At 40.1% G+C, this 18,508-nt stretch overlaps 1 protein-coding gene across 2 annotated transcripts in view; it reads right to left on the bottom strand.

The window, feature by feature from the left end:
* Positions 1 to 600: 600 nt before the first annotated feature.
* Positions 601 to 18,508, bottom strand: part of TENM1 (teneurin transmembrane protein 1) — a gene marked incomplete at both ends in the record, with an annotated part of 259,760 nt that continues 241,852 nt past the window's right edge. For both annotated transcript variants that reach the window (XM_082488474.1, XM_082488475.1), the window contains 6 exons: positions 601 to 1,359; positions 2,829 to 2,971; positions 3,463 to 4,683; positions 5,364 to 5,751; positions 9,839 to 10,135; positions 16,111 to 16,346. In XM_082488474.1, the coding sequence (XP_082344600.1) occupies positions 601 to 1,359; positions 2,829 to 2,971; positions 3,463 to 4,683; positions 5,364 to 5,751; positions 9,839 to 10,135; positions 16,111 to 16,346 (3,044 nt within the window). The remainder of the gene's footprint in view (positions 1,360 to 2,828; positions 2,972 to 3,462; positions 4,684 to 5,363; positions 5,752 to 9,838; positions 10,136 to 16,110; positions 16,347 to 18,508) is intronic.

The following is an 18,508-nucleotide window of genomic DNA, read 5'->3' as shown; positions in this document are numbered from 1 at the left end:
ATCCAATACAAGTCAGGTTTCCCAGGTTAGAAAATCCCTTAGATCATAACTGTGAGGCATGACATGTGCGGGGTTGGTGAGCAACTACAAAGTTTCCATACACAGTCTGGTTTCTGTATGCAATCCCTTGAACTTATGGGACATCTCACTGGGATAAAAACTACCCGGTAAACACAGGTTGCAGAATCAGGCTCTGTAACCTCTTAAATAATCGGTGAATTATTAAATCAACAACAACGAAAAAGTTGTGTTTCTTTAGAAGAAGGCAGAGCACGCTGCGCTCTCCCCTACCCCGCAGGGATGTGCGGTGTCACCCCGGGCACCTCACGCGCCGGTCGCGCTGCTCAGCTGTCAGGACTCTGCTTCTGAAATTTTTGAATACTGCCACACAAGAACTAAAAATCGTCACTGTCATCTCTCAAAGAGTTAAACGAACAATATTAAAATACCATCTTCTGTCACATTTAAAGGCAGTTGGATATGTTTTTTTCCTCTATATTTATATATACAGAGTTCTGATCTAGAAAAACCAATACAATAAACCATTTTACGTTTAAAAACAGGCAGTCTTTGGTGACGCAAAGGCAGAGATTTTCTTTGTTACCTTCTGCCTATTTCACTCTGTCTCATAAAGTGAATATTATTGGCACTGTCAGAAAGTTCGAGATACTGCTCCACAGATAAAACAAAATATCCATCGTAGCCTTGTACCCGCCCAGTGCTTAAAAGCTGCTGTTTCTCTCCATCTGTCCATGCCCTAATACCTTCTTCCCCTTCCTGCAGCCGTCTCTGCTCCTTAGTCCAGGCCTGAGCCACGGCTCTCTGCCTGGCTATCTCTAAGACGTGGTTCTTTTCTTCTTCCACTGTTGTTCCATACCGAACGTTAAAGCACAGCGCGCCATGCTGGAGCTGGATGTCAGCAAAGCGTCTAGTCCTCCCGTTGATCACAGAAGTCATCTGGGACACTGTGACGTTGACGCCATTCTCCAAGATGCGTCGTCCTCCGGTGTTGCCGATTAGGGTCAAATCTTCTTCCAAAGACCCCAGCTTGATGAAGTAATGCGTGTCTCGGCCCTCTATGGTGAAATGCAGGTTCTCCAGATAGTGAGCGTTGTTGAGGATGGCAGCAATGCGCCGGCTGTCCTCGTTAGCCACGCCTATAATGTCAGCTGTCACTATACCATCCTTTATAGCAAATTTGATGCCTTTTCCGAATACTGAAGGAATAGCTGCAAATCTTGGTTGCTTCACTCCCTCATAGCACTTGCCATCACTATACCTGGGTGTCATAGGAAGTTGATCCAAGGATATAAAGTTTCGGAGTTGCTTTTGTAGCTCACACTGAATACCAAGGATAGTCTGGAAAGAAAATACCAATAAAGTTTGAGGAGAGGCATCTTGCAGTTCATTACAGTGTCTCACAGACCCTACTAATCTCTTAATTGCTTAGAATGGATCTTCAATTCATTTGTAAAACATCGAGTGCATCTACAGAGCCTGAGTATACCCACAGGCTTTATAATTGCCTAAGGTATTGCTTTCTGTCTCTTGGACTCTTTAGTTTCTAGAAAACAAGTGGAAAACATGTTTATCACAAATGCTATTTTTTTACGTATCCTTCTTTTTTTCCCTCCTCCCCTCTCTGAATTGTTATTCTAATGGCTGGTCTTGTGACTCTTAGGCATGGGGAAACCCGGACTCAAAAGTTGTATTCTCTCACATGATACTATGCTTAGTCTCTGTGCGCCTGATTATTTCTTCTGTAAAATAGCAATAACAGTTTTTATAGCCCATTCTTTAAGGAAAGCAGGCTGTGAAGGTCTCAAGACAGAGAACAATAGGAACCACTCGAGTACATCAGATCTGTAGATCTTGCTCCCCATTGAGGCTAAAGAACCCTCACTCCAACCATTTATTTGTCTTTTTACACTATACCTATCACTACACTTTTTCTGTTCATTTGTAATAGCTTCTTTAATATCTCGGTGACAATTTTATATGGACAAGCTCCTACATCTGAAACAAGCTCTGACCCTCCAGCCCTCTGCGCTTTGTGTAGTCATTTGTGTATGGGAAAAGAAGTGTGTTAAATGCTACTAACGTGAACTTGCAACGCTTTATGCTTCCTTTTCCTGACTACATTAGAGGAAAGGCATCTTTTCTCTCTCATCTTTGCAAAATAATATTTCTTTGTTAACAGATGCTCGTATGATCAAATGCAAAACATGAACACCTGCTCAGAATATCGGTAGTTGGTCCTGTTGCAGTTACTTTGATTGCTAGACCCTGCTAGCTGCTGCATGGCTGCTCTTTACTGAAAATAAGCCCTGGAGCAAGGTTGGCTTTTACAGATCCCCCTACAAATCCATAGCAACATTTCTGCTTTCCTGCAATAATTATGCAGAGGTACAGACTTGTAAAGCTGTTTATACCCTCAGTAATTTTGCATCTCTTGTGGCATCTTTGCTAACAAAGATGAAAATCCGTGGTTTTAATTTTTTATTTCCACAAAATTGTTTGTAGCTTTTTCAGTTTACAGACAAACACCTTTATCCTTTTGCCTACCCTGCCATTCAAATTTGCATGGTTTCTCTGTAAACAGCAACAAAGTTTCTTCACTGTGTTCCTAAAAGCTTCTCCTTAAAACTCTCCTCGGCTCTGATGCCTGCACATAAGGTGACAACATTAGCTTCAAGCGTTGTTACACTATCTATGTGCCTTGCCTATTACGTTGAAAGCTACAGTCAAGTGTTTCCTTGGTCTCCAATACTTTCTAATTGAGTTCCTTAATTTAGTACTAGAAGCAGCTGAACAGAGTTTTTGCTAACCTTTCCAGGATCCCACTCTTGAGTTTTTGTTTGAAGCTGTAGAAGTTCGTATGTTGTCTCCAAAGCTTCTATCTCTGGTTTGGGGAATCCAGGTAGTACGTTGTGCAACTGGAAACCAAACAGCTCTAGCCAACTTCCAATGTCTACAAAACAAGAAAAGGATGCTGGCAAGAAGGTACATAAATCCTAGAAAAAGTAAGAGTAGTCTGCAGAAATCCCAGCTATACAGAAATAATGATTTCACATTAATTTATGTTTTCGGTACTGGTTACAGCATTTATTGTAGCAAACAAATTATTTGATTACAAAGCACAGCTATACTCAAATCGATAGTGTGCCTTCTACCTATTTATAATGGAAAAAACCTCAAATTAAGCTGCCTCCATTACTTCCCTAATTTTAGCACTTAGAAAAGCAGCAGAAACAACTATTAATTATTTTCTTGGTCACCATAAAGGCTCCAGAAAACAGATGAAGCTCAGTAAGATGTTACCTATTAAAGAAACGAGTTTAATATATGTAAGATTAGAGCCAAATAGTAACTTTGGATGAATGCAAAAGATTTCTGGAGTCTTGAATCCATACCAGAATTTGACCAAAAGCTGCATTTTCATGAGAAATGTGTTACTTTTACCTGTTGTATACTTAGCAACATCTTGGATTCTGCCAACTGGGTAATTATTTTCAAATGAGTAGAGATTAAATGGTTGTGGGACAGCATTCAGGTGTTTCCATATATGATGATTTGGTGTCGTCCACCGACCAGCAATGACATCATAGTCCCGCTGACCCAGATGAACTAATTTAGTAAGAGAATCATAGAGCCCTCCATGAAAACCAATGATAACCTGGAAATCTGGATTAGTGTCCTGGTAGATCTCTCCATATGGGGTGTACAAAATTTCTTTTATGACTTGGCCCCGACTGCTAAAAACAGCTAGAGGTGTTCCAGTGTTATCACAAGCAACATAATATTCTTCTCCACTGCTTAATTCCATTGCAATGAGATGACCTTGAAGATCATAATATAGGGATGTTATTTCCGAGCTAGTATGATTGTACAAGTGAGTAACTCTTATTGGGTTGGAGAGATCAGCATAGAAGAACTGTAAGTGTTGTCCTAGGCTTGATTTGCTCGCAACTCGTCTTCCAAGACCATCATAACAGTATTGCACAGTCCAGCCAGACACTTTGTTGTACGCTTTGTTCAGCAGACCGTTAGAGTTGTACTCAAAGATCTCATTGCCTCTTTGCCTGAGAAAACCATCTTCGTCCATTTTGTATTGAATTTCTCCAAGTCTGGTAATGCGATCTCTCAGATCGTATCTCAGAGGAGTGAGGCGCGCACTGTTTCCATGGCTCAGCAAGTTGATGTTGCCATTAAGGTCATAGCTGTAGCGCCACTGGGTTTTATCATTCACAGACACAGTCTGAAGTTGACCATCAGCATCGTATTCATAAAAATATCTTGTTATATTGGCATCTACACCTACACGTATATCACAGATCACCATACGGCCCATATTATCGTACTGGATGGTCATCCAGTAAGCAATAGACTTGAGAATTTCATATTGTACTTCAATCACCTGACCATTGGCACTGAAAATTTTGGTATGTTTCATCACAGTGGTGGTTATAACTTGGTTTAAATCATAATTAATTACACTGAATTTCCCAAATTGTTCAGTCCTGCCAGAGACATCGACGTAACGGTACAGATCTATGGGAAGAGGCGTCTCGTTTATCATGGCCTGCATGCTCGTGACACGGAAATTGTTATAGCTGTAGTCAAATCTGGCATTTACAAGCCCTTCTTCACTAAACCTGAAGATTTGGCGACCAATAAGCGGACCTGTCCAAAACAAATAGGGAAAAGAGGAAAAGCAAGAAAGACAATGAATTATGTCCACAGTGTACTCACCCTACAGATCTAGCACAGACAAACGATGAACTCGAATATACCCTGGAGCCTTATTGCTTATTTGAGTGTCTCTGAAAGTACCATTAACTAAGAATATGTTAGACTATTCTCTCACATACCTTCATTAATGCTTGCTCTACAAAATATTTACATTTTATTAGCATTTGTTTAAATTAACGCTATTTTATTCATAATTATGATTTCTATTTACTTACAAGATAAGTCTAAATTAAATTTATTTTACATGGTGATTTCTTTCCTCATATAAACAGTCCTTTTGAATTTATGTTATATTATGGTATAAACAGGGAAACTTGAAAATACAAACAATAAAACAACTTGATTTAGTATTTAGCAAACATTCACACAGTGGAATAAAAACAATCAAACATTATAAGAGCTATTCCACACCAAGCAATAAAAAGAAAACCGTATTTCAAATGGGACAGCTATAGATGCCTATGGACACAGACACAGAGATATACACACATATTTTGCTATAGAAACATAAAATATAAGAACTTGTAGATATAAAAATAATGGAATTTCATGCCAGGTAAGTGTAGGATCAGGGCCAAAAACTTTAGCAAAGTAGTTTCAGTTACACAAACCTGTTTGCCTGTATCTGATGGTACAGATGAACCCATCATGCATTAAATGTATTGTTTTAATAACCCCAGAAGATTCCTCGTAGGTGAACGTAACTTGAGTAGTATCATAAAGAATCTCAGAAAGTCGGGACTGTTTGGTGTATTTGTAAAGGACTCTGCGTCCTGTCCCAGGATATAATGTTTGCAGAAGCCGACCGTCTCTGGAGATGTCCTGTATGAAAGCCGCATTGCTGTCCGGAGGGGTATAGATGTTGCGGTAGTACCCGACGGACAGCATGGTTTGCAAAGCGTGGCGCACCATGCTCGGCATGGTGACCGAGAGCAGGTAGTCGGACTGGTCATACTCAAAGATGTAGCGGCGCTGGCTGTGCAACAGGAGCATGACGGACTGCAATCAAACAGGAATGGCAGTATAAGTGGCTGATCAAGCAAATGATTATTCATCTAGTGAGTGCCCGGAACAACCATCCACTCTTGTAGTTTGCCCTTACTGCCTGTACAATTCCAAGTGAAGCGTTCAGCTCCAGGAGACCTGGCCAGCAAGGTGGTACAAAACAGGAGGAAAATAATAATAAGCCTAGAGGTAAGGACCTCCGAACTGGAAGGCAGATGTGGCTCTCGGTAGCATTTCAGCCTCATACTGACTTGCTATGTTGCTTTGAAATATTTAGGTTATCCTCCCAGAAAGCGAAAACAGAAGGAACCTCTTCCTTGCACACAGGCAGAGCATCTGCACCAGCAGATGTTTCTAGGGGAGGTGGAAAGGGGAAACTTTCAGTGGTGTGTACAAGGTGTTTAGCTTTTATTGGTACTCTGTATATCTGTCACACATCCTCCTTTTATGTATGTCTTCTATTATGCCCCAGAGGTCACAGTATCTCCATGATTACCAATGGATAAAAATAGCCTGCAGGTTCTTCGGTGTGACTACTTCTATATCTGTTTTTTAATGTTTACAAAGAATATACTTTCTATACAGGTATTTGATATTTGCCCTGTGTTGGTTAATTGTGGCTGGTCAAGGGAATCTGGCTGGTTTGTTTGGCAGATGAATGTGTGAGGACAGCAGAAATTTTTCTGTGCCAAAATAAAGTTTGAGTTCTGTAAACCTTTTCACCATTCATGTGCAAAGTCACAGTGTCACAGAGTACAAGCCCACTAGTCACTGTTGAAGTAAGCATCATGAAAACAGAGTGAAAATGTATGGGAGAAATCTAGCCTTCCACCAGCTCCAGTAAGTGACCTGGCTGCACCAGAGCACTACACATCCTTGCCATCCTTGTCTGAACTGAGACGGAGCGCTGACACTGCACAGTTCTTAGCTCACAGCCCAAAACTACCAGGCACATAAGCAAATTTGTCAGGCTTCTGCATGATTGAGGCATCATGAAAAACAAAGTCTTATGAGGAACAGTGTGACTGCTTTTTCACAGAGCATTGGGGAAATAAATCAGAAAAAAAGGCTTTTTCTTCCTTTAAGCTCAAAAATCTTCTCTATGAAGAAAACACCGAGAGCTCAGCCCTGCAACGTGTTAAGTAACATTGGCCCTGAGCCACTTTGCTCTGACAAATAACCCAAGTGCTTATTCGAAGAACCAAAGATAGGCTAAACCTTGGCCATCCTCTCTGCACCCCCGGCCCCAGGCCCTCCCAAGATGTATTTCTTCCCGCCCTTGGTGAAAGACATCTGTCACCTGTACACAAGCCAGAGAGCACCAACATATGCCGCTCGCAAGCTCTCCTCTGCCAACTGGTGACGACAGACCTTTACGCTGAGCTTTTTCTGATCGCTTTATTGCGGGTCTGCCAAGCAATTCTAACGTACACAGTGTTTATTTTGTCTTCACCTTCAGTCAAGAGTCCCCAATCTGCAGTAAACCACTGGCTGAACTCTCTCCTAGCACTGATGTGACGCCTCTCTCTATATACTGCTCCCGGGCCTGTTTTTAAGCTGTCTGCCATTGACAGAGTATGAATAACAAGATCAGAAACATCTCTAATATAACTTTAGTGCCCCTGTGTGCCATTTTTACAGCACTTTGTGGCTTTTCCACTTTTGTCCAGGATAGTAAAAAGACAGTACAAGGGTTGGAGACTTAGTATCCTCTCCAGCCTATTAGAGGATACCATAAAGAGAAAAAAAAATATTCCCAATTCATCCTAATAATATTGCAATAGATTTTTCAACTTTTTGTACAAATTGGGTTCTAATTGTTTTAAAGGATTTCAGAGGGCAGCTCATAAAACATCCAAAAAGCTGTCATTTTATAAAAGCAACCAGAGCCTGGTCAACCACGTAATGACTGGTGCCACATGGTATATCGAGACACGCAGCCAGTGGTAATTACTTGGAGCTCTACTGGGAATACGCAGAAATGCTGAACATCACCACTAGATGTCATTTCTGTCCAACATACACATGCAGCCGCTCATCTATTTTGTCTGGTGGTAAACGGCAGGATTTTGGAAGCAAGCTTGGATTATTCAGAAGATTTTATAACAGCATGAACTAATTGAGGAAAGTGACCAAAACAAGAGGAACTGAATCTCATTAGTAAAAATTGTTTACCGTGCTACTATCCTAGTGCTTTTTAAAACCGAAATTATTACGTCAATTTTGGAAGGGGAAGAGATTTTTGAAGATGTACAATTAACTCATCAAGTGCAAAAAAATGAAGAATTAAATAACTATGAATTGGAAGCAAACTATATAATTGATTTTTTGACAAAAGGAATCCTTGGGTCTTATGAAGTTTCCGACAACCTTTAGCAATCACTACGTAATTAACACAATGAATTATTGACTTTAATGGAGCCACAAAATGATATCTCAATGTCTAATTTTGACAACGAATTAATCTTTCTTTGGCACAAGGAACAAACAGTGAGGAAAGTACATTAAATAGCTGGAAGATTATGTCCACAGCGTGTATGATTTTCAATAATTTTAACGGCAAGTTAGAGCATAACCCAAGCCAGCTTCTCCCCGAACAGGTAAGCTTTTGCCATTTGCTTCTACAAGATCAGGATTTGGCCACATGTGCAGAATTCCAGAGTAACAGTTTTAGGTTATATGACTTTATTCATAAGTTCATCATAAAATAAGAACAAAGTGGTTTGGAAAGATAAGCATCCATCTTTCCAAAATTATGGTCCACTAGGCCCAAGGAAAAAATAAAAGATTCCTCCAAAAGGCACATTGCCCAAATACTTGAAAGCTATACTAAAGGCCTGTTTACTTGCAATTTGCAGAAGAGCATACAGACAAAAGAAGTCCTGACAAATTTATCTGAACCAAACTTCTGAAGCTTCTAGGGTCTGCCAATCTTGTTAACACGTGCAAGAACCACACTGCACGCAGACAAGGAAGGAATCACATTTTTATGCATTCTCCATTCTAAATCGTTTTTTTTTTTTCTGGGTTAGGTTTAAGTTTTTTGAGGATCAGGCTTAAATACATTCAAAATAAGTACAGCAAAGTTTATCTTAAAAGTACACATTTGGAAATTTTAAATATATAAATAACTTCAAAGCGATTGGATTTCTTGCGTGTAATAGCCCCTATCAGTTTTACCTCACCTGCCCCCTCCTAGCCTTTCCCAGTGGTTACCAGGTTCAGAGAAAATGTTCTCCAAACTCAGGTTAGATTAAACAGACCAAGATGTTGCTATTTAAAAAAAAAATAATCTAAAAGGACATTGTTTGAATACAATTTCACAGTAAGTTCTGAAAGCTTTAAAAATATAGATTGGCTTTTTGGTTTTGAGAGACAAGATGATACCAAATGAGATGCTTCTACAGATGAATGAGATACTGTTCCTCCTTAGTCTGTACAACACCTATTCCCCCATCTTGTGACCATTACCTATAGACATAAATGAAAATTACAATACTCAGGCAATTTAGACATGAAGTCGCTATAAAAGCAGAGCAATAACTCATTTCATATTAATATCCCCCCCCACCCACCCTCATAAATACTGAAGTAATCTTTCTCCTCACAGGCTCAATCCCTTTTTTACAGCACAGCACTGAGTAGCTGCAAGCTTGTACTCACTGCCTCACAATTTTGGCTTTAAAGAACTGTGTTTGTGGGGAGGAAACAGCTCCTTTTCAGTGACTGCTATATTTTTGACTATGTTGTACAGAGTGGCAACATGTTTTTTCAGCAGCAAGAGTGTCCAAGTTCACTTGAACTTGGACTGAAACAAAGAAGTCATTTCTACTTGTCAATTAAACAAATCTGAGATGCTAATAACTTTCTTCAGAACTAAATTATGGCAGATTTGAACTGGTGACCTACAGGTCTAAGCACATCCAGAGACATCTAGTTATGTAACTGTATGCATCTTCTGTTTAAAAAGTCTTAAATAGTCTTGCAAGAGACAGCATTATAACATACTTCACAATATAATATCTATATCAAAACAAATAATTTTGCCTTGGTACATCAACCCACTTTTTAAATTATTTACCTTTTCTAAATACGTGTAACTCCATATTTTACCATCTGCCCATGTTCTGGAAATTATGTTCCCACTTGGATCATACTCCATTTTCTCAGTCCAGGTTCCTCTCTGGATATAGGTGACTAATCCAGAATGTGAATAAGTGATATTGACCTCATTGTACTTGCTGATGGGTGACCACAAAATTGGGCGTCCTGTCTGGTCATACATAATCCGAAGAGTGAATTTCCGATGATCATCATAAATCTTTCCTGTTCTGGTTACATGATCGAAATCAATGGAGAGAAGGTTTCTGTTGTGGGCCTAAACGCAGAGATACAGTAAGGTAAGAAAACAATGCACCTTAATTACACACAACACAAATATTTCTGTGTCAGCTCTAATTAAAATGTGCAATGGTTTAACATTATGATGGAGAATTTAGGTCTTATTAAACACAAGAAAATAGAAAAATATTCAGATGAGAAATGGCAGGACCAAGAAATAAAATGTTGCCTGCATTCAGTGTTATTATACTTTGCATTACAGGATGCTTCCTATTTCCATGTGCTGAACCCTCACCTCTGCTCTCACTTTTTCCTAATTTTTTTTTCTTTCTTCTCAACTTTCATCTCTCTGTCGATGGACTTTTTGATTCCAGCCAAAGTACTGCTCCGGGATAGCCCACGCCAGGTTGCATACTGATGCCACAAAGGGAAGAGCTGTGCTCGCAGCTCCCAAAGACCCTGCTCACCAGCATCCTCATACTACTTCACAAAACCACGCCACTCCCAGAGCTCGTGCAAGCCAATGGCAGTGGTGCCTGGTGCCAGCCTTATTCCTTGTTGCAGCTCTCTCACCACATTTGGGACCTGCAACATTTGTTAAACTCCCTGTGTCCGACAGACTAACAGAGTGACTGTGCTACGATCTGTTAACGTTTATGGTCCAACAGGAAAACGCAGAAGGGCAGCCCAATTCGCAACTTGAAACCAAGTTCAAAGCTCATCCAGATTCATGAAGACAAAATCTATTTATCCGGTGCTTTCATCATCTACCTCTTACATCGTTCAGTCACTGGGCAATCACTATTAAACTCCATTTAAATCAGAGGTATAATTTAGGGAGCCATAAGACATTGTTCATTGACTTGTCTTCTTCAGATCAATGCTCAATGCCCTCGTATTAATCTGCTGCATTTTATCTAATCACTTGTATGAATCTATTCCAATTACTAAATTCCTTACAGCAGAGAGGGTGCCAGTGCAGGTGTTAGCAGAGCGCACAGCACAGTGCTTCCTCCTCACTGAGACCTGGAGGCATAGCCGTAAAGTAAATGGTTAAGAATACCTGTTTAATAATTCAAGCTGGGATCATATGGTGATAGTGATTAGAAAGAACGTTTTTTTCTTTCCCCTTCCAGTTTTTAGATACAAAATAATTTGAAAATCTAGAAGAAGCATCTGTTCTTTCTTCAACTACCATTCCTGAGGCTTTATATACACACATGCCTAACTTTACTAGTGTTCATTTACAATAGCTGTAAAATACCTATATACTCCTGTAGACTGCTGTAACTATTACAATTTATGCCCTAATGATAGTTAAAGAGCCCAAGTAAAATGTGATGCTCAGTTCAACTATATTTACGTGTATACAGTCTGATGGATTAAGTTTATTACAATACATTTCTTTGCAAACTTCTTGCGATATCTGAAAACAAACCCTCTTGGTGGTAAAATAACTGAAAAGCAGGCAGGGGATATACCCTGGCTCATATTCAGTTACTGTCTATGTGCATATTTAATGTTCTTATGGCTATTATTATTATTATTGTAGAATGCAGTTAGGAGAAAGGAAAGTCTTGAATACAAATTGCTTGCACTCTAAATTTCAGGGACGATACAACAAATAAGAATGAAAACCAAACAGATGCAGAATTAGCAGCAAAATGGATAGCAGCAGTATTTGAAAGCTCATAGAGTTAAAACAAGGTTTGGGTGGATGCCATTACTTCCCTTATAAACCACATTTTATGTTTCATTTGTTTACTTTCTTATATTAGATTTAAGTTAAATTTAACACCCTTCTCAAGGCAAGACAGCACGATATATCGGTAGCAGGTCTCATTTCAACATTGTCACTGAACAGCTGATTTCAAATCCCATTGGCTTCTTAAAGACGACTCCACCAATGTGCATACAATGTAGTAAGGAGCCCCTGTGAGAGGCTGGCGCTCACATGTTCTGTTACGAGCTGGGAAAACTGGTTTCTGAAAGCGATGTCAGGTCAGAATTTCAGATGATGAAAATAATGAGAAAATTAAGTTGACTTCAACAATAATGTTAGTAGTGCATAAAAAGGTATATTTATTATATATTTTTAAACATTCATTGACTGTACTTCCATTAGTTTTATAGCTAGAAAGTTTGCAGTGTAAATATTCACATAAACATGCACTTCTCTTGACTTTCATTCTCAAAACTAAACTGACTACAATCTGTAAATCATATGAGATGATTGTATTATTTCTTTGTGTTTTGATTTGAGTCAATGTAAACTGATACACACTGGCAAAGGATTTGGTCCTATCATCAGAACTTGCTGTAAGATGGGTAAATAAAGGGAGATCATTTGCTAAATGCAATAATAAACATAGCTGTCAAAGCCTGTTTCTGCAGGACTTTTGAAATGAGGCCAGTGAGTTACTTCCTTTTTTGTTATTAAAAAAAAAACAACAAACCAAACCAAAAATAAGTAACGCTGGCCAAGCATTCAATTTTTTATTTCGTAGATATTCAGTTATAAAACCTGGACTGCATCCATAGCCAAGTTCCTCTAAGTTATGCAAAAGACAGGAGGGAACAGAGCTGCATTCTAATCAGTATATTACTATGCATCATGCTCATTGGTTTTAACAACAGCCTTTGCTTCATTTTTAGAAGTCAATTAAAATAGCAGTTCAATTGATAAAAAAGTCTTGCTAGATTAAGATTGATGTTAAAATGCCTGATTGTACATAGATTTATTATTAATATAAAATGCATACATGCCTACCAACTGTTTTATATACTTTCAGGAAGTGCCAGGGCAGGCAGTTCGGCACTTAAAAGAAACCCGTGACTAATTCCTTTTTCCCACGTTGATTTAGATACTGAGATGAAGTTAAATGTCTGTTCTGGCATTTCAGTTAACTTACCCGCTTCTGCTCTATTTCTAGAGCAGGGAATTCACACCATGCAAAAATCCCACTTTTTAAAACACAACATTTACAGCATTATTCAGAACGTGCTAACAGTGGCCTCTTTCCAAAACTGGAAATAACACTAATAGAGTGACATGCTTTCAAGATGGTTGCTAATTGCGATTAAGAATTAAAAATGTTAGGACCAGGCAGAGAAGTAAAAGCTTGCTTCTCTTCAACTAGGTCATCCTTTATCTCATCCCCAGTTACCTGCCTTCTAATTTATAACTCTTAGCACTTAAAGCCGTTTGTTTCAACAATGGTATCAGGACTGATATCTATGTAACATCTTTAAACCTCATTTCTATGCTTTTTTTCCCCCTCAGAAAACTCTTCCATTGTGCTGTTTTTTTCTTTAACTGAGGGCTCCTGCAAGTCTGTTCATTTCCACTGAGAACTGGTCCAATCCCCAGAGCTTTTCTTTACATGTATTTTCAAAGTTCAGCATAGTTCTTTCTGCCCTACATTGCAAGCTTTCTAACACATTTCCTATTGTGCCAGTCATGGCATATTAAGTGTTTAAAAACTTTCTTTTTAAAATCTAACTCACTAGAAGTTTTCAGAAGGTCTCACCAGAACCTCATCCAGCATAAGGGCTTCTAACGACACTGCATTTTTTTCTTCCCAGCAGTACTCAAGGATCTGTCAACAGTAAGCCCTAAATACCATTCATTATTTGGCGTACTGCTTCAAACACACTATAAGATGGTATTTTTGCCCCTGCCGTCCTGCAAATTTCCTTTCATCACCAAGGAAAGAGAGCTGCCTGGGCAAATTCTGCTGCTCCTTTGCCTTCCTGCACCGTTACAGCTCCCTCCACCTCCACTGACTCCCCACTCCATCAGCATCCCATGCAAACATCTCAGTGCTAAAGCTGAATGCTAGGACCCATATATTTCACGTGTCCTCCAAAGTCCTTCTTACAGGTAGTAACAGCCTCAACAGTCAATTTGTTCCTTTCTCTTGTGCCTATTTACATGGTGTATTCTGTGCGCAAAACATTTATCTTCCTTTCCACTCCCAAATCCTCATTTAATGTGCTATCCCACCACGTTCCCTCCAGCCTTGCCCTGACAGCCCTCAGACAGAAGGTGCTAGAGCTCAGTACAGTCACGGGAGAGGAAAAGATTGTAATACGGGCAGCTGACTTGCCCTTCTGATTAGGCAGAGACAATCCATAAGCCCCCTTGGTCTTGAGTAGGTATAAAAAGACACAATTTACAGAAATAATGCAATGTTTAACGGCTGTGATGCTAGTGGGCACTTTTGGAAGGACAGAGAATATAAGACAGCAGCACATCAAAATCATTCTTACACTTCTCCTCCACCTTCCATCCTCTCACTGGATGAAGGTGAAGGGTGAGAAGGAGGAGTACACAAGTGGTTCTATGCACCAACAGACTGATCCAGAGAGGGAGGTCAAGCAGTTGAGCTCTACATAGCTTCATTGTTGCAGTATTTCAATGAACATTTTATGCCTCTAGCCGTAATCCATTTAATCCTGACCAATTTCTGAATTTCCTCCCTTTTTTAAGGATCATGCAGAAGCAAGTGGAAAGGAGTTTAAAGAATCTGCAATCAATTTCAACAATAGAAAATATAAACTGCATAATAGGAAAACTGTTCAAGGTGAAGCAGTTAGATTAAATATAGCTGTCACGAACAACTTGGCCCTGGCAACGTAAGCAGAATAGATGACTGACTATATCCTTTCTGTTTAAGACTTTTATTACCTAAGATCCTTAAAAAAAAATGCGCCATACAGTTATTTAAGCACGAAATCACACAGAAATCAATTGATTAGGTAATGTGAGGCATGGAGGCCATAGTTTGGATCCGGACATCTTAACACACGTTTGCTACTGTAATATGTTCAGCTGCCTCCCTAGACAGGGATATGAGGACTTACACTGTGCTAGAGAGGAGACAGTCAGAAGATGGACAAGAAAAACTAAACAAAGTTTTTCCCCACTTGCAAGATCCTAATAAATCAATTGTGACTGTCAAATCTGAAAGATGTCCTTTCAAATGGGTGTTTACATGCAGTGGTCAGTCTGGCCAGATCATCCAAGTCTTGCATTTCTGGTTGATCAGCACAGTTGAAAACCACAGATGATACGCTTCTAAAAAATACATAGGATCTCATAATCAAAAGACAATCCAGAGATTTTAATAACCATCTCTACGTTTTCAGAGGTAACAGATGTACCTTCAGAGATAAGACCTATCCAGACAGGTTGTAGTTAATAATGCAACATTTTTAAGGCAAAAATTCCCAGTCGTACATACTACTGGTAGTGGCATTTTAAGGAGTATTCATGTGAAAAACAGAACTGATTTCGTAAAAACCTGTTCTGCAAGGTAGCAGTCTCTTTGAGCCTCAGTGTTACCTAATTAAATGCTGAATGTTGACCATCTGTCATTGTAATCTGTGAGTTCTCCGCACAGATAAATATAAACCATGGATGCAATGTTAAAGTAATTCTGTATTAGTGCCATAGCGTAACCCAGCCAGAGGGAGCGAGGCGGTTTGAGAGCGAGTGGTGGAGGGCAGAGTACACAGCCTGTCTGGATACATGGGGAGGCTCTACATCGCTCTGGCTTGCAGGAAACCCAGTGGCCAGGACACCCAAGGTGTGCCCTGCGAGACCTCTGCCCCAGACAGAGGCTGGCGTCTGCTATTTCCCCCAGAAGAAAGTAAGTCAATATATCTGACAGAGGCAGAATGCGGCTCCAACGCTGCTGCTGTGCCAGAGTAACTACGCATAGTCCTTTGCTCACAGCTTCTTCCAAAGCCATAATTAAGTTCTTAGTTGAAAAAGAAGAGGAAGAAAAAAAGTAATTATGTCTTGAGGTCAAGTCTCACAACCAAAATCAAACAGAGATCAAATATCCCTGTGACTGTCAGAGAAGTTTGGTTTTGAAATTCATGGCTGGGGCCCACCATTGATACAAACTTTCCATTGCTCTTCTTACAAAGTAGAACATTTCAACATGATTTTAGTTCAATGGCTTTCAAAGGGAACACTGCACTTCACACAAGAGGAAGCCTTACCCTTAGCCTTCTCTCAAATGTGGAGATATTGCCTTTGGTCTGCTCCCTCCTTTGCCTCCATTCAATGAGATTTGAGTTATGCTCTCCAGGAAGGGAGATATTGCACTTCCCTAAAGTGGGGCTGACAACCCCTGCTAGAATATGAGGCTCCGTATTGAGCGTGATTTCCATTCCACTGGCAAAGGTGACTCTCAGAGACCCATCTGGGCTGACCCGGTAGATATTCTGCGTGTTATCTGTCAAAAAAAACAACAATCAAAAACAGGGAACAGAAAAAAGTTCAGATCTCCACATTTATGAAGCAAATGTTAGGTGCAATAGCGCTTTGTTTGTCTCGGTTACAGACAGCTGAACATACACAAACTGCAGTGTGATTTTCGCAACCTGTAACCTTCAGGCCTTCCCATGTCAAAGAGCTTTTTGTTACATTTGGGCTGATGATTTCCATTGTGAAGGTTTCCTGCAACAAGAATAAAGAGTTTTTGCTTTCAGTTTAAAAGTACGTAAACACATAGGCTGGGTTTTGACCACCGATACTGTGATGATTTTATCACGTTGGGACTGGTAAGCAGAATAGGGTACTGCCTGAATGACTGCAATGAGTATCTGAGATCAAGCATGAAAGCTGTTTTAAAAATGTCTAGGATGATGGCCACTCTCCTATGCTGTCCCTTTTGCCTGTATCACTGTACTAAAATCTCCTCCTCTTCCCCATTAGCAGAAGGACCCTGGGGTAGAGGACAGTGACCGTCAGCCATGAGCCTGAAGCCTGGTGCAAAAGACTCACTGAGAAGTGGTTGTTGGCAGAAAAATGAATGGGTCAGCAACGGTGGCACAGCGAGCAGCTCCAGAGGCTCAGGACTGCGCCGCGGAGGGCTGTTGAGCGCTGCTGGGGTGACCTAGCACAGCCTTGTGCACTGTCATTCCTCCGCTCCCGGCAGAGCTGTGCCACATCGCCTGGTGTTTGGTCAGGCTAGGGACATGCACGCAGGAGGTTACTGAGGCTCAGCTGCCAGGGGACAGCTCGATCATGAGCCCGAATGTTTAATGCTAAGAGACAAAGTGAAAGTCTCACCCTTAAAATGCAATTGAATACATACCAGCTAGGGACTATGAAATGCATCCTTTTTTTTTTTTTAAGCTGGTCCACACAGAAGTAACTGGTCCAGCTCCTGAGATGTGAATATGTGGAACATAGCTGTGTATGTCAGCAAGTGAAGATAATAGCCATTATATTAAAAGAGACTCTGTGACTCAGATGTAAGGATACCGTGTCTGGCTGGTTGTTCACAGGGTGCTTTGTGATAGTTTCACAGAGATATGGAGATATGCAAATTATATGAATTCATAAATATGATAGGTATAATAATAACTACAGCTGTTCATTTCTGGCACTGTGCATAGTGTTCTAGCACTTTCCTCAGACAGAATTTGGTAACTTTGAGGAGTTTCAGATTTAAGGACAGACACACAATCAGGCAGTCAGTAGATGATGCAGAGAGCATATGGGGTCACTTGGACAAGGCTAACAGGTGATACAACAACACAAAATAATTATTTCCACTTATTCAGTGCTGTCTCAGCAATGCAATAGTGAAGAGGAATGAGTGAGTATCTTGTGAGGTGAGTTCTTGCTATTTTTTTCTTATAGATCAAAAACTGAGAGGAAGGAAAGTTCTGTGATTTGCTCAGTTACAAAGCCTTTCTATAGCAGACCAGAAGTCAGACAGCTATTTCTTAGCACCTGCTTTCTCAAAGCCTGAACAATCCACTGACAACAACAAAAAAGATCAACAAGGAAAAAACCCCCAGATTTATTAAACTATATCAAACCAGAGCTTTGGTGATGAATCTGCAAAACCTGGAGGAGGACACTGGGGCACTTCCATTAGGCAGAGAGTAAATTCTTCTTGAGAGATATGATATTGCCAGGGAAATTCTGTGGTGTCTACAGGGGTTGAGTCAAAATCTCATCCGCAAAGCAGTCACCAGCAGAGGTGGGTCATGCTTTCCTCCTTCCTACAAGTGCTGTCACCAGGACACAGCACTACCAGAAGGAATTCACAGCATTGGCCAAACAAGGCATTTCAGTGTTAAAATGTCAGTGGAGCATGTCATTCTTCTGGGCGGTATTTCTCAGAATAACAAAGCTCAGTGTATTATAGATCTAAGTCCTCCAGACGCTGAAGCAGAAAGTAGCATGTAAAGCCTGGAAGACATCAGAGATTTCAATAACTAGAATCTATCCATGGATTCTATGAGGAAAAGAATTCACTTGTGTTTTTTTTCTAATTGGTAGCCCAGGAGAATTATAAGTAGTATTTAGCTATTTGTATGGAAGCAAGGAAGAAACAAAGGAACTAATTCTAATGTCTTTTTTTGGCAATCAGTTAAGAAT

The sequence above is a fragment of the Vanellus vanellus genome, assembly GCF_965231255.1.
Source record: "Vanellus vanellus genome assembly, chromosome: 10".
Taxonomy (NCBI): domain Eukaryota; kingdom Metazoa; phylum Chordata; class Aves; order Charadriiformes; family Charadriidae; genus Vanellus; species Vanellus vanellus.
This window is presented reverse-complemented; position numbering and strand designations above follow the sequence as displayed.